Consider the following 16,952-nt stretch of genomic DNA (forward strand, 5'->3'; position numbering starts at 1 on the left):
CCTGTAGAGATAAAGATAACACCCTGCAGAGATAAAGATAACACCCTGTAGAGATAAAGATAACACCCTGTAGAGATAAAGATAACACCCTGTAGAGATAAAGTTAACACTCTGTAGAGATAAAGATAACACCCTGTAGAGATAAAGATAACACCCTGCAGAGATAAAGATAACACCCTGTAGAGATAAAGATAACACCCTGTAGAGATAAAGATAACACCCTGTAGAGATAAAGATAACACCCTGTAGAGATAAAGATAACACCCTGTAGAGATAAAGATAACACTCTGTAGAGATAAAGATAACACCCTGTTGAGATAAAGATAACACCCTGTAGAGATAAAGATAACACTCTGTAGAGATAAAGATAACACCCTGTAGAGATAAAGTTAACACCCTGCAGAGATAAAGATAACACCCTGTAGAGAGAAAAAACAGCCTGTAGAGATAAAGATAACACCCTGCAGAGATAAAGATAACACCCTGCAGAGATAAAGATAACACCCTGCAGAGATAAAGATAACACCCTGCAGAGATAAAGATAACACCCTGCAGAGATAAAGTAACACCCTGTAGAGATAAAGTTAACACTCTGTAGAGATAAAGATAACACTCTGTAGAGATAAAGATAACACCCTGTAGAGATAAAGATAACACCCTGTAGAGATAAAGTTAACACTCTGTAGAGATAAAGATAACACCCTGTAGAGATAAAGATAACACCCTGCAGAGATAAAGATAACACCCTGTAGAGAGAGAAAACAGCCTGTAGAGATAAAGATAACACCCTGCAGAGATAAAGATAACACCGTGCAGAGATAAAGATAACACCCTGCAGAGATAAAGATAACACCCTGTAGAGATAAAGATAACACCCTGCAGAGATAAAGATAACACCCTGTAGAGATAAAGATACAGTTGAAGTCGGAAGATTACATACACCTTAGCCAAATACATTTAAACTCAGTTTTTCACAATTCCTGACAATTAATCCTATTAAGAATTCCCTGTCTTAGGTCAGTTAGGATCATCACTTTATTTTAAGAGTGTGAAATGTCAGAATATTAGAAGAGAGAATTATTCATTTCAGCTTTTATTTCTTTCATCATATTCCCAGTGGGTCAGAAGTTGACATACACTCAATTAGTATTTGGTAGAAATGCCTTTAAATTGTTTAACTTGTGTCAAACATTTTAGGTAGCCTTCCACAAGATTCCCACAATACGTTGGGTGAGTTTTTGGCCCATTCCTCCTGACAGAGCTGGTGTGACTGAGTCAGGTTTGTAGGCCTCCTTTCTCACAAATGCCTTTTCAGTTCTGCCCACTAATTTTCTATAGGATTGAGGTCAGGGCTTTGTGATGGCCACTCCAATATCTTGACTTTGTTGTCCTTAAGCCATTTTGCCACAACTTTGGAAGTATGCTTGGGGTCATTGTCCATTTGGAAGACCCGTTTGCGAACAAGCTTTAACTTCCTGACTGATGTCCTGAGATGTTGCTTCAATATATCCACATCATTTTCCTTCCTCATGAAGCCATCTATTTTGTGAATTGCATCAGTCCCTCCTGCAGCAAAGCACCCCCACAACATGATGCTGCCACCCCGTGCTTCACGGTTGGTATGGTGTTCTTCAGCTTGCAAGCGTCCCCCTTTTTCCTCCAAACATAACGATGGTCATTATGGCCAAAAAGCTCTATTTTTGTTTCCTCAGACCAGAGGACATTTCTCCAAAAAGTACGATCTTTGTATGTGCAGTTGCAAACTGTAGTCTGGCATTTTTATGGCGGTTTTGGAGCAGTGGCTTATTCCTTGCTGAGCGGCCTTTAAGGTTATGTCGATATAGGACTCGTTTTACAGTGGATACAGATACTTTTGTACCGGTTTCCTCCAGCATCTTCACAAGGTCCTTTGCAGTTGTTCTGGGATTGATTTGCACTTTTCGCAACACAGTATGTTCGTCTCTAGGAGACAGAATGCGTCTCCTTCCTGAGCGGTATGATGGCTGCATGGTCCCATGGTGTTTATCCTGTTGGGGCTAGGGGGCAGTATTTTCACGGCCGGACGAAAAATTTACCCAGATTAAACGGCCTACTACTCGGGCCCAGGAACTAGAATATGCATATTATTAGATTTGGATAGAAAACACTCTGAAGTTTCTAAAACTGTTTGAAAGGTGTCTGTGAGTATAACAGAACTCATATGGCAGGCAAAAAAACGGAGAAAAAATGAATCAGGAAGTGGGGGAAATTAGAAATGCACTTTTTCTTTTGAATCCCTTGAAAAACTACAGTGAAATAGGATTTACGTTGCACCTCCTAACTCTTCCATTGGCTGTCAACAATCTTTAGGAACTGGTTTTATCCGTCACCTGTTACCGGGCAGAAAATTATGGCTCAGTCAATCACTGGCCAGTCTGAGGACAGGTGTCTTATGACGCGCGTGCACAAGGCTTCGTTGTTTTTTTTAATTTTTCTTCTGGGATGAATACCTATTGCCCGGTAGTAAAATTATCGCAATTTTACGTTAAAAAATACCCTAAAGGATCGATTGTAAACATCGTTTGACGTGTTTCTACAAACGGTAATGGAACTTTGAACATTTCGTCTATGGATTTGCGTCCACGCCACATGGCATTGTAAAGTGTTCTGGATGGGTCAACAAAACGGACGTATTTGGACATAAATGATGGATATGCAGAACAAATGAACATTTCTTGTGGAAGTGGGTGCCCATCCGAGTGCATTCCGCCGAAGATCAGCAAAGGTAAGTAAATATTTAGAACATATTTTTAGAGATTTGTCGACGCTGTGGTTGTAGGCTAACTGTATAGCTTAGCATTGAAGGCTAAGTTCTGTACTCAGAATATTGAACAATGTGCTTTTTCCGTAAAGTTATTTTGAAATCTAACAAAGTGGTTGCATAAAGGAGTAGATTATCTCTAATTCTTTAAATAATTGTTATAAATTTATAACGTTTATTTATAATTTTCAACGTTTATGAGTTCTTCTGTAAATTAAATGTGCCTATTCACAGCAGGTTATGGGGAGAAAACATTTTCTGAACGTCACGTGCCAATGTAAAAATTGGGTTTTTGGATATAAATATAAACTTGATCGAAAAAAAATGCATGTATTGTCTAACATGATGTCCTAGGAGTGTCATCTGATGAAGATTGTCAAAGGTTAGTGCTTAATTATAGCTGTATATCTGTTTTTGTGATGGCTATCCGTGCTTGGAAAATAGCTTTTTTTTTTTGCTAAGGTGCTATGCTAAAATAATCTAATGTTTTGCTTTCACCGTAAAGCCTTTTTGAAATCGGACAATGTGATTGGATTAACGAGTAGAGTATCTTTAAAATGCCGTATAATACTTGAATTTTAATTTTGAGATTATTTTGTTTTGAATTTCGCGCCGTGCTATCTCACTGGTTGTTGTCCAACCAATCCCTTTAGCGGGATTTTATCCTCTAGAAAACACTCTGAAGTTTCTAAAACTGTTTGAATGATGTCTGTGAGTATAACAGAATTCATATGGCAGGCAAAAATCTGAGAAAATCTAACCAGGAAGTGGGAAATCTGGTGCTTATAGTCCTTTCAAGTCATTGCCTATTGAACATACAGTGATTTAGGGTTCATTTTGCACTTCCTAAGGCTTCCACTAGATGTCAACAGTCTTTAGAAAGTTGTTTGAGGCGTCTATGGTGAACAGAGAGCAAACAGAGGAAGTGTGAAAGTTGTTGACTCAGGAAAGGACATGAGTTCATTGGCACGCATTCACGTGAAATGTAGCTGTGTTCCAAAACGTTTTTCAAGACACTGGAATCGTCCGGTTGGAATATTATTGAAGGTCTAAGTTTAAAAAAGGCCCTAAAGATTGATGCTATACAACATTTGACATGTTTGAACGACCGTAAATATATAACTTTTTTGACTTTTCGTCATGACATTTTGGCCACGCTTCCTACACTTGGAGTAGCTTACTGAGCACGCAAACAACAAGGAGCTATTTGGACATAAATTATGGACTTTATCGAACAAAATAACATTTATTGTGGACCTGGGATTCCTGATGAAGATCATCAAAGGTAAGTGAATATTTCTAATGCTATTTATGATTTTAGATGACTCCAAAATGGCGGGTATCTGTATTGCTTGATGTCTTTTTCTGAGCGCAGTACTCAGATTATTGCAAAGTGTGCTTTCCCCGTGAAGCTTTTTTGAAATCTGTCACAGCGGTTGCATAAAGGAGATGTTCATCTATAATTCTTTGAATAACAGTTTAATATTTTATCAATGTTTTATGATGAGTATTTTTGTAAATTGTTGTGCTGATTCACCGGCAGTACTGGATGGAAAATTATGGCTGTGTGCTTTTTCTTGTGTTGGAACTGTACTAACATAATCTAACTTTATGCTTTTGCCGTAAAGCCTTTTTGAAATCAGACAATGTAGTTACATTAAGGAGACGTGTATCTTTAAAATGGTGTAAAATAGTCGAATGTTTGAGAACTTTGAATTATGACATTTTGTGGTTTTGAATTTGGTGCTCTGATTTTTCACTGGCTGTTGAATAGTGTGAACCGTGGGTGTCCCACCTCCCCAAGAGAGGTTAAACCATAATAAAAACATAAAACACGTAGTTACGTTCTAGCTGCGGGTCCAGTTCTGACATTATGTATAGGTCTAACTGAGGCGACTCCGAATCCCAAGTTTCGGCTTGATAGGTCAGTTGGAGCCCGAGCAGTGACCTTCATTGGTGCTGAAAATCTACATTTTCCGTGCGTTGCTACGGGGTCCTTAAATGAGCTATCGGACAGAAACGTTGGGGTCCGTCTCTATGGGCTGAGGCGGTTTCAATGCACCTAGTCTTCTCACTCTGGGACTTTTCTAAATGTCATCATTTTCGTGATGGTCAAAATGAATTGAAGTTAATGCAAATGTACGAGGGTGTTTCTCAGTCTGAGAACCGTCTAGAGCCACATAACTCACCGTGAACTATTGACTTGAGCTTAATAACCGGTTTCTAAAGTTTCAGAGCTCTAGGTCTGACGGTTCTTTGATAGTTTGAACAAAGGTAACTATTGCAGGCTCTGTGTGTCTGTAAGCACCACACTATGTCACTAAGTCCTTGCTGTGTGTGTGTGTGTGAGCTTTTCTTGGAAATCTGATGGGAGAAATGACTGATTTACAGTTCATGAGGGTTACCTAGTTACACATATGAAGTTTTGGAAAGATGTGACTTTTTTAACCCTTCGAAACAGCCCCTATGACCCCAATTTAAGGCACTTCCGGTTGGCACAGGAAGCTGAAAGTAAACACATATCCTCATTGGGGTAGGCGTTTACAGAATCCTGAGTTTTAAGGTCTTTACGTTAAGAACTGACTGATTTACACAGGGTTGAATGAGTGTGTGTTATTTCATAAAATCACAGAAATCTCACAGAGCTCCGAAACCCGCCTTAACGGATTCGTCTCAACATGCCGCAACTGGATCTGTAACTTAAAAAAAAAAAAAAAACACATTCTTTGAGCATCATCAATTGTACATTGTACGGTTTCTCTTAAATTACGATAGATAAATGTCTGGTTCTTTTTTTCCTGACACCGTAGGTTTATGTACTTTGACGTGAAGCGGTCAAATTAGCACTCTATTTTGATCTTTAATCCCAGAAAAATGGCCTTAACTCAAAAGGCGTTGAGGCCTCGACGCCATCTTGTTCAGGGCTAACTGCCCATTATCCCAAACCTATGCTCACCAAGTTTTATCTTCGAAGTCTTATCTGTTTAGGAGAAATGGCCATGTCGTGATTGGTGATGTTTTGTACATTTGCAATAAGATTCCATTCGACATCTGCTGGAATTTACCGGGACAGCGGAACAATGACCAAAATTTCAACATTTTATGTCCGAGAGACTTCGTTCGATGACTTCCCGGAAGATCTGGCCCCGGTGCACGGCCCGCCGCCGTCCGCGAATGGAACGTCTAGTAAGGGACCGTACATTTGCAATATGGAGTTTCTCATCTATCATACAGCAAATGCCAAAAAGTGCCCTTCGTGTATGTAAACATCTGACTTCAAATGTAACTCTCTCCGCTCTGTCTCCGATTCCACAGATTGCACAGGCGACTCTCTGGCCATAGCTAACCACACACAAGCTGCTTTACAAAACAAAAAATAATAGCAATATTAAGTTTAATAGAGAAACATCAGTCCAGCTATGTTTTTCTCTCCCTTGAGTACAGAAAGGTTTTTTGTATATGTAGTCTCGGTCAACCCTCGCCACATCGCCAGGTTCTGTAGCCACATTGGACATCATGTGACTGAGGCGTCTGTAGAACGTTGATGACTATGGCAATGACATGACCAAGTGACGGCGGTGCAACCCATACTGCTTTGACAATAATTTGCGGTACCATCTCTCTCTCTCTCTCTCTCTCTCTCTCTCTTCTCTCTCTCTCTCTCTCTCTCTCTCTCTCTCTCTCTCTCTCTCTCTCTCTCTCTCTCTCTCTCTCTCTCTCTCTCTCTCTCTCTCTCTCTCTCTCTCTCTCTCTCTCTCTCTCTCTCTCTCTCTCTCTCTCTCTCTCTCTCTCTCTCTCTCTCGTGTGTGTGTCAGTTTGTTTTGTATGTAATGTGTAGGAATTTACATGTCCAAATTATTGTTACGTATTCTTATTGTCATTCCTCTGCTGTTGGGAAGAGAACAGGATGTTATGCATCTGTTGGTAGGACAAGGCCCTGTATGATTGTACACATGGAAGTCCGTGATTTACGTTTACTAAAATTAAAGGGCTTTTACTTGACTACAACCACTGTTTTTGTCATTTGACAAAAACATGGCTAAGACTTAATGATATTTTAGTCAAAATGACAATACTAGTCTTAATCTAAGGAAGAGTGCCTTCACATACTGCCTCCGCCTCGTCTTGCTCCCTTTACCAGTCTCCATGACACTGATTGACTCTGACATATACACCCACACACTCAGAGAGACAAAAACATGAAATGGCAAACCTCTCTAAGGCAGAATTCAAATATTGATAAGTGCTTTGGAAGGCAGAAAATGTCTGACGAGATTCAGGCAATAAATCCAAGCCCAAAACATACTCAATATCCCCTGTGATCTCTCTCTCTCTCTCTCTCTCTCTCTCTCTCTCTCTCAAATGTTGTTATTTTCCTGACAGCATCTCATATTTTATGTCACACGAACAGCCCACACACATCGAGCGCCAGTATGTCTTCCATGCTGAACCCCCTAAAGCCTCCGTGCCCCCGGCAAACCGCCCCGACAACCCTGACCACGGCCGTCCTCATAACAGTCCTGACCCCTGCCTGACCCACGCTGCTGACACAGACACAGGTCTGTCCCCACTGGGAGATGATGACGGGGACAGCCAGTAGCAGAAGGTGCGCAGTAAATCCGAAGGCCAGGAGTGACTCATTTTTGTGTCGTGTTGGGTCATTGGTCCTGTATAGAAAATAGCAAGTCTAAGAACAGGCAGCAGTCTGTGTATCAGATAGACAGAGATAGCCAGTTCCAGGCTATACTGATCCACCAGGCAGACCCTCCTGAGGTAACAGGGAACAGAGAGATAGCTAGCTCCAGGCTATACTGATCCACCAGGCAGACCATCCTGAGGTAACAGGGAACAGAGAGATAGCTAGCTCCAGGCTATACTGATCCACCAGGCAGACCATCCTGAGGTAACAGGGAACAGAGAGATAGCTAGCTCCAGGCTATACTGATCCACCAGGCAGACCCTCCTGAGGTAACAGGTAACAGAGAGATAGCTAGCTCCAGGCTATACTGATCCACCAGGCAGACCATCCTGAGGTAACAGGTAACAGAGAGATAGCTAGCTCCAGGCTATACTGATCCACCAGGCAGACCCTCCTGAGGTAACAGGTAACAGAGAGATAGCTAGCTCCAGGCTATACTGATCCACCAGGCAGACCCTCCTGAGGTAACAGGTAACAGAGAGATAGCTAGTTCCAGGCTACACTGATCCACCAGGCAGACCCTCCTGAGGTAACAGGGAACAGAGAGATAGCTAGCTCCAGGCTATACTGATCCACCAGGCAGACCCTCCTGAGGTAACAGGTAACAGAGAGATAGCTAGCTCCAGGCTATACTGATCCACCAGGCAGACCATCCTGAGGTAACAGGGAACAGAGAGATAGCTAGCTCCAGGCTGTACTGATCCACCAGGCAGACCCTCCTGAGGTAACAGGGAACAGAGAGATAGCTAGCTCCAGGCTATACTGATCCACCAGGCAGACCATCCTGAGGTAACAGGTAACAGAGAGATAGCTAGCTCCAGGCTATACTGATCCACCAGGCAGACCATCCTGAGGTAACAGGGAACAGAGAGATAGCTAGCTCCAGGCTATACTGATCCACCAGGCAGACCCTCCTGAGGTAACAGGGAACAGAGAGATAGCTAGCTCCAGGCTATACTGATCCACCAGGCAGACCCTCCTGAGGTAACAGGTAACAGTGAGTAAGGGGGGTTCTTCCGCCAACTCACCTTGCATTCATCCTTCGGGCTGTCACTCAGATGGACTACGGGCCCTGGATGGGCTTTAGTTGCTCTGTGGATGAGAGAAGGAGAGGGAAAGGGTCTATCAGGTTATGGACATGAGTGCAGACGTTTCAGAATGATAGCCAAGGGACGGTGCAAAACGGCGTGATCTACTTTAAATGAATAACTTTTTTTTGCATCTGCTGTAAACAAATAGATACATGTTTCAGACTATAGAGTATCAAAACAATTGCATAGTGACTAGTGACCTTCAGCTTCAAAGCCAAAGAATCAAGCAGCCGATCACTACACAGCAGAGTAGTACATAACTTGGTTCAGGTGGCCCTGAATGGCACCACATGCTGAAACACTGGTCATCTATATTCATTCAAATGTTGAGAGTATATATATATTTTTATAGTGTTGAACCTTCTTTATTTGTTTTTATACAGCAGTATAGTAACATCACCATACAGTATTATAGTAACATCACCATACAGTATTATAGTAATAGTATAGTAACATCACCATACAGTATTATAGTAATAATATAGTAACATCACCATACAGTATTATAGTAATAGTATAGTAACATCACCATACAGTATTATAGTAACATCACCATACAGTATTATAGTAACATCACCATACAGTATTATAGTAATAGTATAGTAACATCACCATACAGTATTATAGTAATAGTATAGTAACATCACCATACAGTATTATAGTAACATCACCATACAGTATTATAGTAATAGTATAGTAACATCACCATACAGTATTATAGTAACATCACCATACAGTATTATAGTAATAATATAGTAACATCACCATACAGTATTATAGTAATAGTATAGTAACATCACCATACAGTATTATAGTAATAGTATAGTAACATCACCATACAGTATTATAGTAATAGTATAGTAACACCACCATACAGTATTATAGTAACATCACCATACAGTATTATAGTAATAATATAGTAACATCACCATACAGTATTATAGTAACATCACCATACAGTATTATAGTAACATCACCATACAGTATTATAGTAACATCACCATACAGTATTATAGTAACATCACCATACAGTATTATAGTAATAGTATAGTAACATCACCATACAGTATTATAGTAATAGTATAGTAACATCACCATACAGTATTATAGTAACATCACCATACAGTATTATAGTAATAGTATAGTAACATCACCATACAGTATTATAGCAACATCACCATACAGTATTATAGTAATAGTATAGTAACATCACCATACAGTATTATAGTAACATCACCATACAGTATTATAGTAATAGTATAGTAACATCACCATACAGTATTATAGTAACATCACCATACAGTATTATAGTAATAGTATAGTAACATCACCATACAGTATTATAGTAATAATATAGTAACATCACCATACAGTATTATAGTAACATCACCATACAGTATTATAGTAACATCACCATACAGTATTATAGTAATAGTATAGTAACATCACCATACAGTATTATAGTAACATCACCATACAGTATTATAGTAATAGTATAGTAACATCACCATACAGTATTATAGTAATAGTATAGTAACATCACCATACAGTATTATAGTAACATCACCATACAGTATTATAGTAACATCACCATACAGTATTATAGTAATAGTATAGTAACATCACCATACAGTATTATAGTAATAATATAGTAACATCACCATACAGTATTATAGTAACATCACCATACAGTATTATAGTAATAGTATAGTAACATCACCATACAGTATTATAGTAACATCACCATACAGTATTATAGTAACATCACCATACAGTATTATAGTAATAGTATAGTAACATCACCATACAGTATTATAGTAACATCACCATACAGTATTATAGTAATAGTATAGTAACATCACCATACAGTATTATAGTAACATCACCATACAGTATTATAGTAATAGTATAGTAACATCACCATACAGTATTATAGCAACATCACCATACAGTATTATAGTAATAGTATAGTAACATCACCATACAGTATTATAGCAACATCACCATACAGTATTATAGTAACATCACCATACAGTATTATAGTAATAGTATAGTAACATCACCATACAGTATTATAGTAATAGTATAGTAACATCACCATACAGTATTATAGTAACATCACCATACAGTATTATAGTAATAGTATAGTAACATCACCATACAGTATTATAGTAATAATATAGTAACATCACCATACAGTATTATAGTAATAGTATAGTAACATCACCATACAGTATTATAGTAACATCACCATACAGTATTATAGTAATAGTATAGTAACATCACCATACAGTATTATAGCAACATCACCATACAGTATTATAGTAATAATATAGTAACATCACCATACAGTATTATAGTAACACCACCATACAGTATTATAGTAATAATATAGTAACATCACCATACAGTATTATAGTAATAGTATAGTAACATCACCATACAGTATTATAGTAATAGTATAGTAACATCACCATACAGTATTATAGTAACATCACCATACAGTATTATAGTAATAGTATAGTAACATCACCATACAGTATTATAGTAACATCACCATACAGTATTATAGTAATAGTATAGTAACATCACCATACAGTATTATAGTAATAATATAGTAACATCACCATACAGTATTATAGTAACATCACCATACAGTATTATAGTAACATCACCATACAGTATTATAGTAACATCACCATACAGTATTATAGTAACATCACCATACAGTATTATAGTAATAGTATAGTAACATCACCATACAGTATTATAGTAATAGTATAGTAACATCACCATACAGTATTATAGTAACATCACCATACAGTATTATAGTAACATCACCATACAGTATTATAGTAATAGTATAGTAACACCACCATACAGTATTATAGTAACAATATAGTAACATCACCATACAGTATTATAGTAACATCACCATACAGTATTATAGTAATAGTATAGTAACACCACCATACAGTATTATAGTAACAATATAGTAACATCACCATACAGTATTATAGTAACATCACCATACAGTATTATAGTAATAGTATAGTAACACCACCATACAGTATTATAGTAACAATATAGTAACATCACCATACAGTATTATAGTAACATCACCATACAGTATTATAGTAATAGTATAGTAACACCACCATACAGTATTATAGTAACAATATAGTAACATCACCATACAGTATTATAGTAACATCACCATACAGTATTATAGTAATAGTATAGTAACACCACCATACAGTATTATAGTAACACCACCATACAGTATTATAGTAATAGTATAGTAACATCACCATACAGTATTATAGTAATAGTATAGTAACACCACCATACAGTATTATAGTAACAATATAGTAACATCACCATACAGTATTATAGTAACACCACCATACAGTATTATAGTAATAGTATAGTAACATCACCATACAGTATTATAGTAATAGTATAGTAACATCACCATACAGTATTATAGTAACATCACCATACAGTATTATAGTAATAGTATAGTAACATCACCATACAGTATTATAGTAATAATATAGTAACATCACCATACAGTATTATAGTAACATCACCATACAGTATTATAGTAACATCACCATACAGTATTATAGTAACATCACCATACAGTATTATAGTAACATCACCATACAGTATTATAGTAATAGTATAGTAACATCACCATACAGTATTATAGTAATAGTATAGTAACATCACCATACAGTATTATAGTAACATCACCATACAGTATTATAGTAACATCACCATACAGTATTATAGTAATAGTATAGTAACACCACCATACAGTATTATAGTAACAATATAGTAACATCACCATACAGTATTATAGTAACATCACCATACAGTATTATAGTAATAGTATAGTAACACCACCATACAGTATTATAGTAACAATATAGTAACATCACCATACAGTATTATAGTAACATCACCATACAGTATTATAGTAATAGTATAGTAACATCACCATACAGTATTATAGTAATAGTATAGTAACATCACCATACAGTATTATAGTAATAGTATAGTAACACCACCATACAGTATTATAGTAATAGTATAGTAACATCACCATACAGTATTATAGTAACATCACCATACAGTATTATAGTAACATCACCATACAGTATTATAGTAATAGTATAGTAACATCACCATACAGTATTATAGTAACATCACCATACAGTATTATAGTAATAGTATAGTAACATCACCATACAGTATTATAGTAATAATATAGTAACATCACCATACAGTATTATAGTAACATCACCATACAGTATTATAGTAACATCACCATACAGTATTATAGTAATAGTATAGTAACATCACCATACAGTATTATAGTAACATCACCATACAGTATTATAGTAATAGTATAGTAACATCACCATACAGTATTATAGTAATAGTATAGTAACATCACCATACAGTATTATAGTAATAGTATAGTAACATCACCATACAGTATTATAGTAATAATATAGTAACATCACCATACAGTATTATAGTAACATCACCATACAGTATTATAGTAATAGTATAGTAACATCACCATACAGTATTATAGTAACATCACCATACAGTATTATAGTAATAGTATAGTAACATCACCATACAGTATTATAGTAATAGTATAGTAACATCACCATACAGTATTATAGTAATAGTATAGTAACATCACCATACAGTATTATAGTAACATCACCATACAGTATTATAGTAATAGTATAGTAACATCACCATACAGTATTATAGTAACATCACCATACAGTATTATAGTAACATCACCATACAGTATTATAGTAATAGTATAGTAACATCACCATACAGTATTATAGTAATAGTATAGTAACATCACCATACAGTATTATAGCAACATCACCATACAGTATTATAGTAATAGTATAGTAACATCACCATACAGTATTATAGTAATAGTATAGTAACATCACCATACAGTATTATAGTAACATCACCATACAGTATTATAGTAATAGTATAGTAACATCACCATACAGTATTATAGTAATAGTATAGTAACACCACCATACAGTATTATAGTAACACCACCATACAGTATTATAGTAATAGTATAGTAACATCACCATACAGTATTATAGTAACATCACCATACAGTATTATAGTAACATCACCATACAGTATTATAGTAATAGTATAGTAACATCACCATACAGTATTATAGTAATAGTATAGTAACATCACCATACAGTATTATAGCAACATCACCATACAGTATTATAGTAATAGTATAGTAACATCACCATACAGTATTATAGTAATAGTATAGTAACATCACCATACAGTATTATAGTAACATCACCATACAGTATTATAGTAACATCACCATACAGTAGTATAGTAATAGTATAGTAACACCACCATACAGTATTATAGTAATAGTATAGTAACATCACCATACAGTATTATAGTAACATCACCATACAGTATTATAGTAATAGTATAGTAACACCACCATACAGTATTATAGTAACACCACCACTCTGACCATTTTACTCATCCTAACTGTGCTGCTGGCAACAATTTAATTATGCTTTTTTGACAACGTTTACTGACACCGGCCATATTCAACTGGTGTTGAGCGTTTGTAAATTCATCAGTTATTCTGCGCTCTGGTACACTCAGAGGAGAGTGCTCTGAAATCGGAGTAGATAGCCAGAGCTACTTTACGAACGCACCCGAATGTCCATTGAGAACGCACAACGACTGTACCATTTAGCTAAGTATGACGGGAATAACGGCATTTTCTTCTGAAAACGTTGTGAAACCACGCCCATTTTCGTGAGGAATTGCATTATGGGCCCTAAAAGCACGGAAATAGTGTCCTCTGCTTGTATACTTCGTAATTTGGCAAATGTAGAACGACATCCGGGAACTTTTGTCGTACTAACTACATCCATACTATGACCAATAATCATACTATATACTCAGTTTACGTCACAAATAGTACGGGTAGTGCGGTTAGTATGAGTTTTGGAACACAGCTCTGGACTGACCCTGGTTCTCACCGCGCTATGCTAACCGCTAACACAGGCAGTATCACAGCCTTACACCCGCCGCCATCAGAAAAAGAGATGCAGGCAAAACCCAATGAGAGGAGACTGGCCTCGGTACTGATTACAACCGCTGTGGGGAAATACACAGACACATTGTGCTCCGGGAGGTCCCGGGAAGACATGGCAACGCTAGAGTCCAGCGGGTCTGTTGTTGTTGGGTCAGTGAAGATAATTCATTTTTAAAATTATTATTATTATTATTTTTTTTTTTTATTAATGTTTATTTTGACAGGTAAGTCATATTGAGACTAGGGTCTCTTTTACAGATGAGCACTGCATATATACAACAAACACATACAATATACAACATTACAGACACATTTATCAACATAGAGGTCTCCGATAATGACTCTGAACTGACCAAGGGGGACCAGAACCTCTCAGTTCAGCTCTGGTAGTTGTTCCACATAAAGGGAGCGAAAAAAGCAGCTTTACCCAACTCTGTGCAGACAAACACAAACACACACACACACACACACACACACACACACACACACAAAGACACATACAAGATCACACCTGCGGGACAGGTACAGGATGGCAACAACAACTCTCCGAGTTACACCAGGAACGCACAATCCCTCCATCAGTGCTCAGACTGTCCGCAATAGGCTGAGAGAGGCTGGACTCAGGGCTTGTAGGCCTGTTGTAAGGCAGGTCCTCACCAGACATCACCGGCAACAACGTCGCCTATGGGCACAAACCCACCGTCGCTGGACCAGACTGGACTGGCAAAAAGTGCTCTTCACTTATGAGTCACGGTTTTGTCTCACCAGGGGTGATGGTCGGATTTGCGTTTATCGTCGAATGAATGAGCATTACACCGAGGCCTGTACTCTGGAGCGGGATCGATTTGGAGGTGGAGGGTCCGTCATGGTCTGGGGCGGTGTGTCACAGCATTATCGGACTAAGCTTGTTGTCATTGCAGGCAATCTCAACGCTGTGCGTTACAGGGAAGACATCCTCCTCCCTCATGTGGTACCCTTCCTGCAGGCTCATCCTGACATGACCCTCCAGCATGACAATGCCACCAGCCATACTGCTCTTTCTGTGTGTGATTTCCTGCAAGACAGGAATGTCAGTGTTCTGCCATGGCCAGCGAAGAGAAATGTCCTGGAACTTGCAGGTGCCTTGGTGGAAGAGTGTGGTAACATCTCACAGCAAGAACTGGCAAATCTGGTGCAGTCCATGAGGAGGAGATGCACAGCAGTACTTAATGCAGCTGGTGGCCACACCAGATACTGACTGTTACTTTTGATTTTGACCCCCCCCCCCCCCTTTGTTCAGGGACACGTTATTCCATTTCTGTTAGTCACATGTCTGTGGAACTTGTTCAGTTTATGTGTCAGTTGTTGAATCTTATGTTCATACAAATATATACACATGTTAAGTTTGCTGAAAATAAACGCAGTTGACAGTGAGAGGACGTTTCTTTTTTGGCTGAGTTTACGTATACACAGACACAGACACAGACACACATTGCCTCCTTCATTGCACAGTGTACTATTGAAATACATGGCATAACTGTGTAAATGTTATGACGGTGTCAGCTCATCTATTATAAGTTATCAATTCATCATAAAGACAAAAATAATTTAACCTTCACATCTCTGTGACCCTTTACATGGCAGTCTTTCAAAGAGGTTCTGGAGGGACAACACCAAACTGTAAAGTCTAAAAGGAAATACCCATCTCTCCTCTCTGGAGATCATTTACAACAGTCTTCACATCTTCAGATCCATCTGTGTTGTATTGAGCTCTCACACTGATACAGTGTGTCATGGTGAAAACATGAATGTCTCCGCTGAGGGTGAGGTCGCCACACCGCTGGTTCTGTCGGAGCGTCCTCCTCGCAGACTCATATCACTCTGCCAGGCTGTACGCGCACACACAGACACAGACACAGACACACAGACACACACACACACACACACACACACACACACACACACACACACACACACACACACACACACACACACACACACACACACACACACACACACACACACACACACACACACACACACACACACACACACACACACACACACACACACAGTGCCAGCCTGCTGGAGCTGTAGGAGCCTCAGGGGGCAGGTTTTGGTTGGCTCCGCTCGGTCGACACGGTAACGCTGGGATGGAAAGGCGGGGAGCCGCGAGCGGGAAGGGGGGCGTAGGGGGAGGGGGTGGGCTACATCAAGAAGATTAAAAACGTCCCAGAC

At 38.2% G+C, this 16,952-nt stretch overlaps 1 protein-coding gene across 1 annotated transcript in view; it reads right to left on the bottom strand.

Annotated features, from left to right (window-relative positions):
* LOC106586892 (syntaxin-binding protein 5-like) overlaps window positions 1-16,952 on the bottom strand; it is a 196,981-nt gene that overhangs the window by 106,810 nt on the left and 73,219 nt on the right. Inside the window, exon 5 of the mRNA XM_082969242.1 lies at window positions 8,528-8,591. Coding sequence (XP_082825368.1) covers window positions 8,528-8,591 — 64 coding nt within the window. The remainder of the gene's footprint in view (window positions 1-8,527; window positions 8,592-16,952) is intronic.

Source organism: Salmo salar, chromosome 25 (genome assembly GCF_965601325.2).
Source record: "Salmo salar chromosome 25, fSalSal1, whole genome shotgun sequence".
NCBI classification, from domain to species: domain Eukaryota; kingdom Metazoa; phylum Chordata; class Actinopteri; order Salmoniformes; family Salmonidae; genus Salmo; species Salmo salar.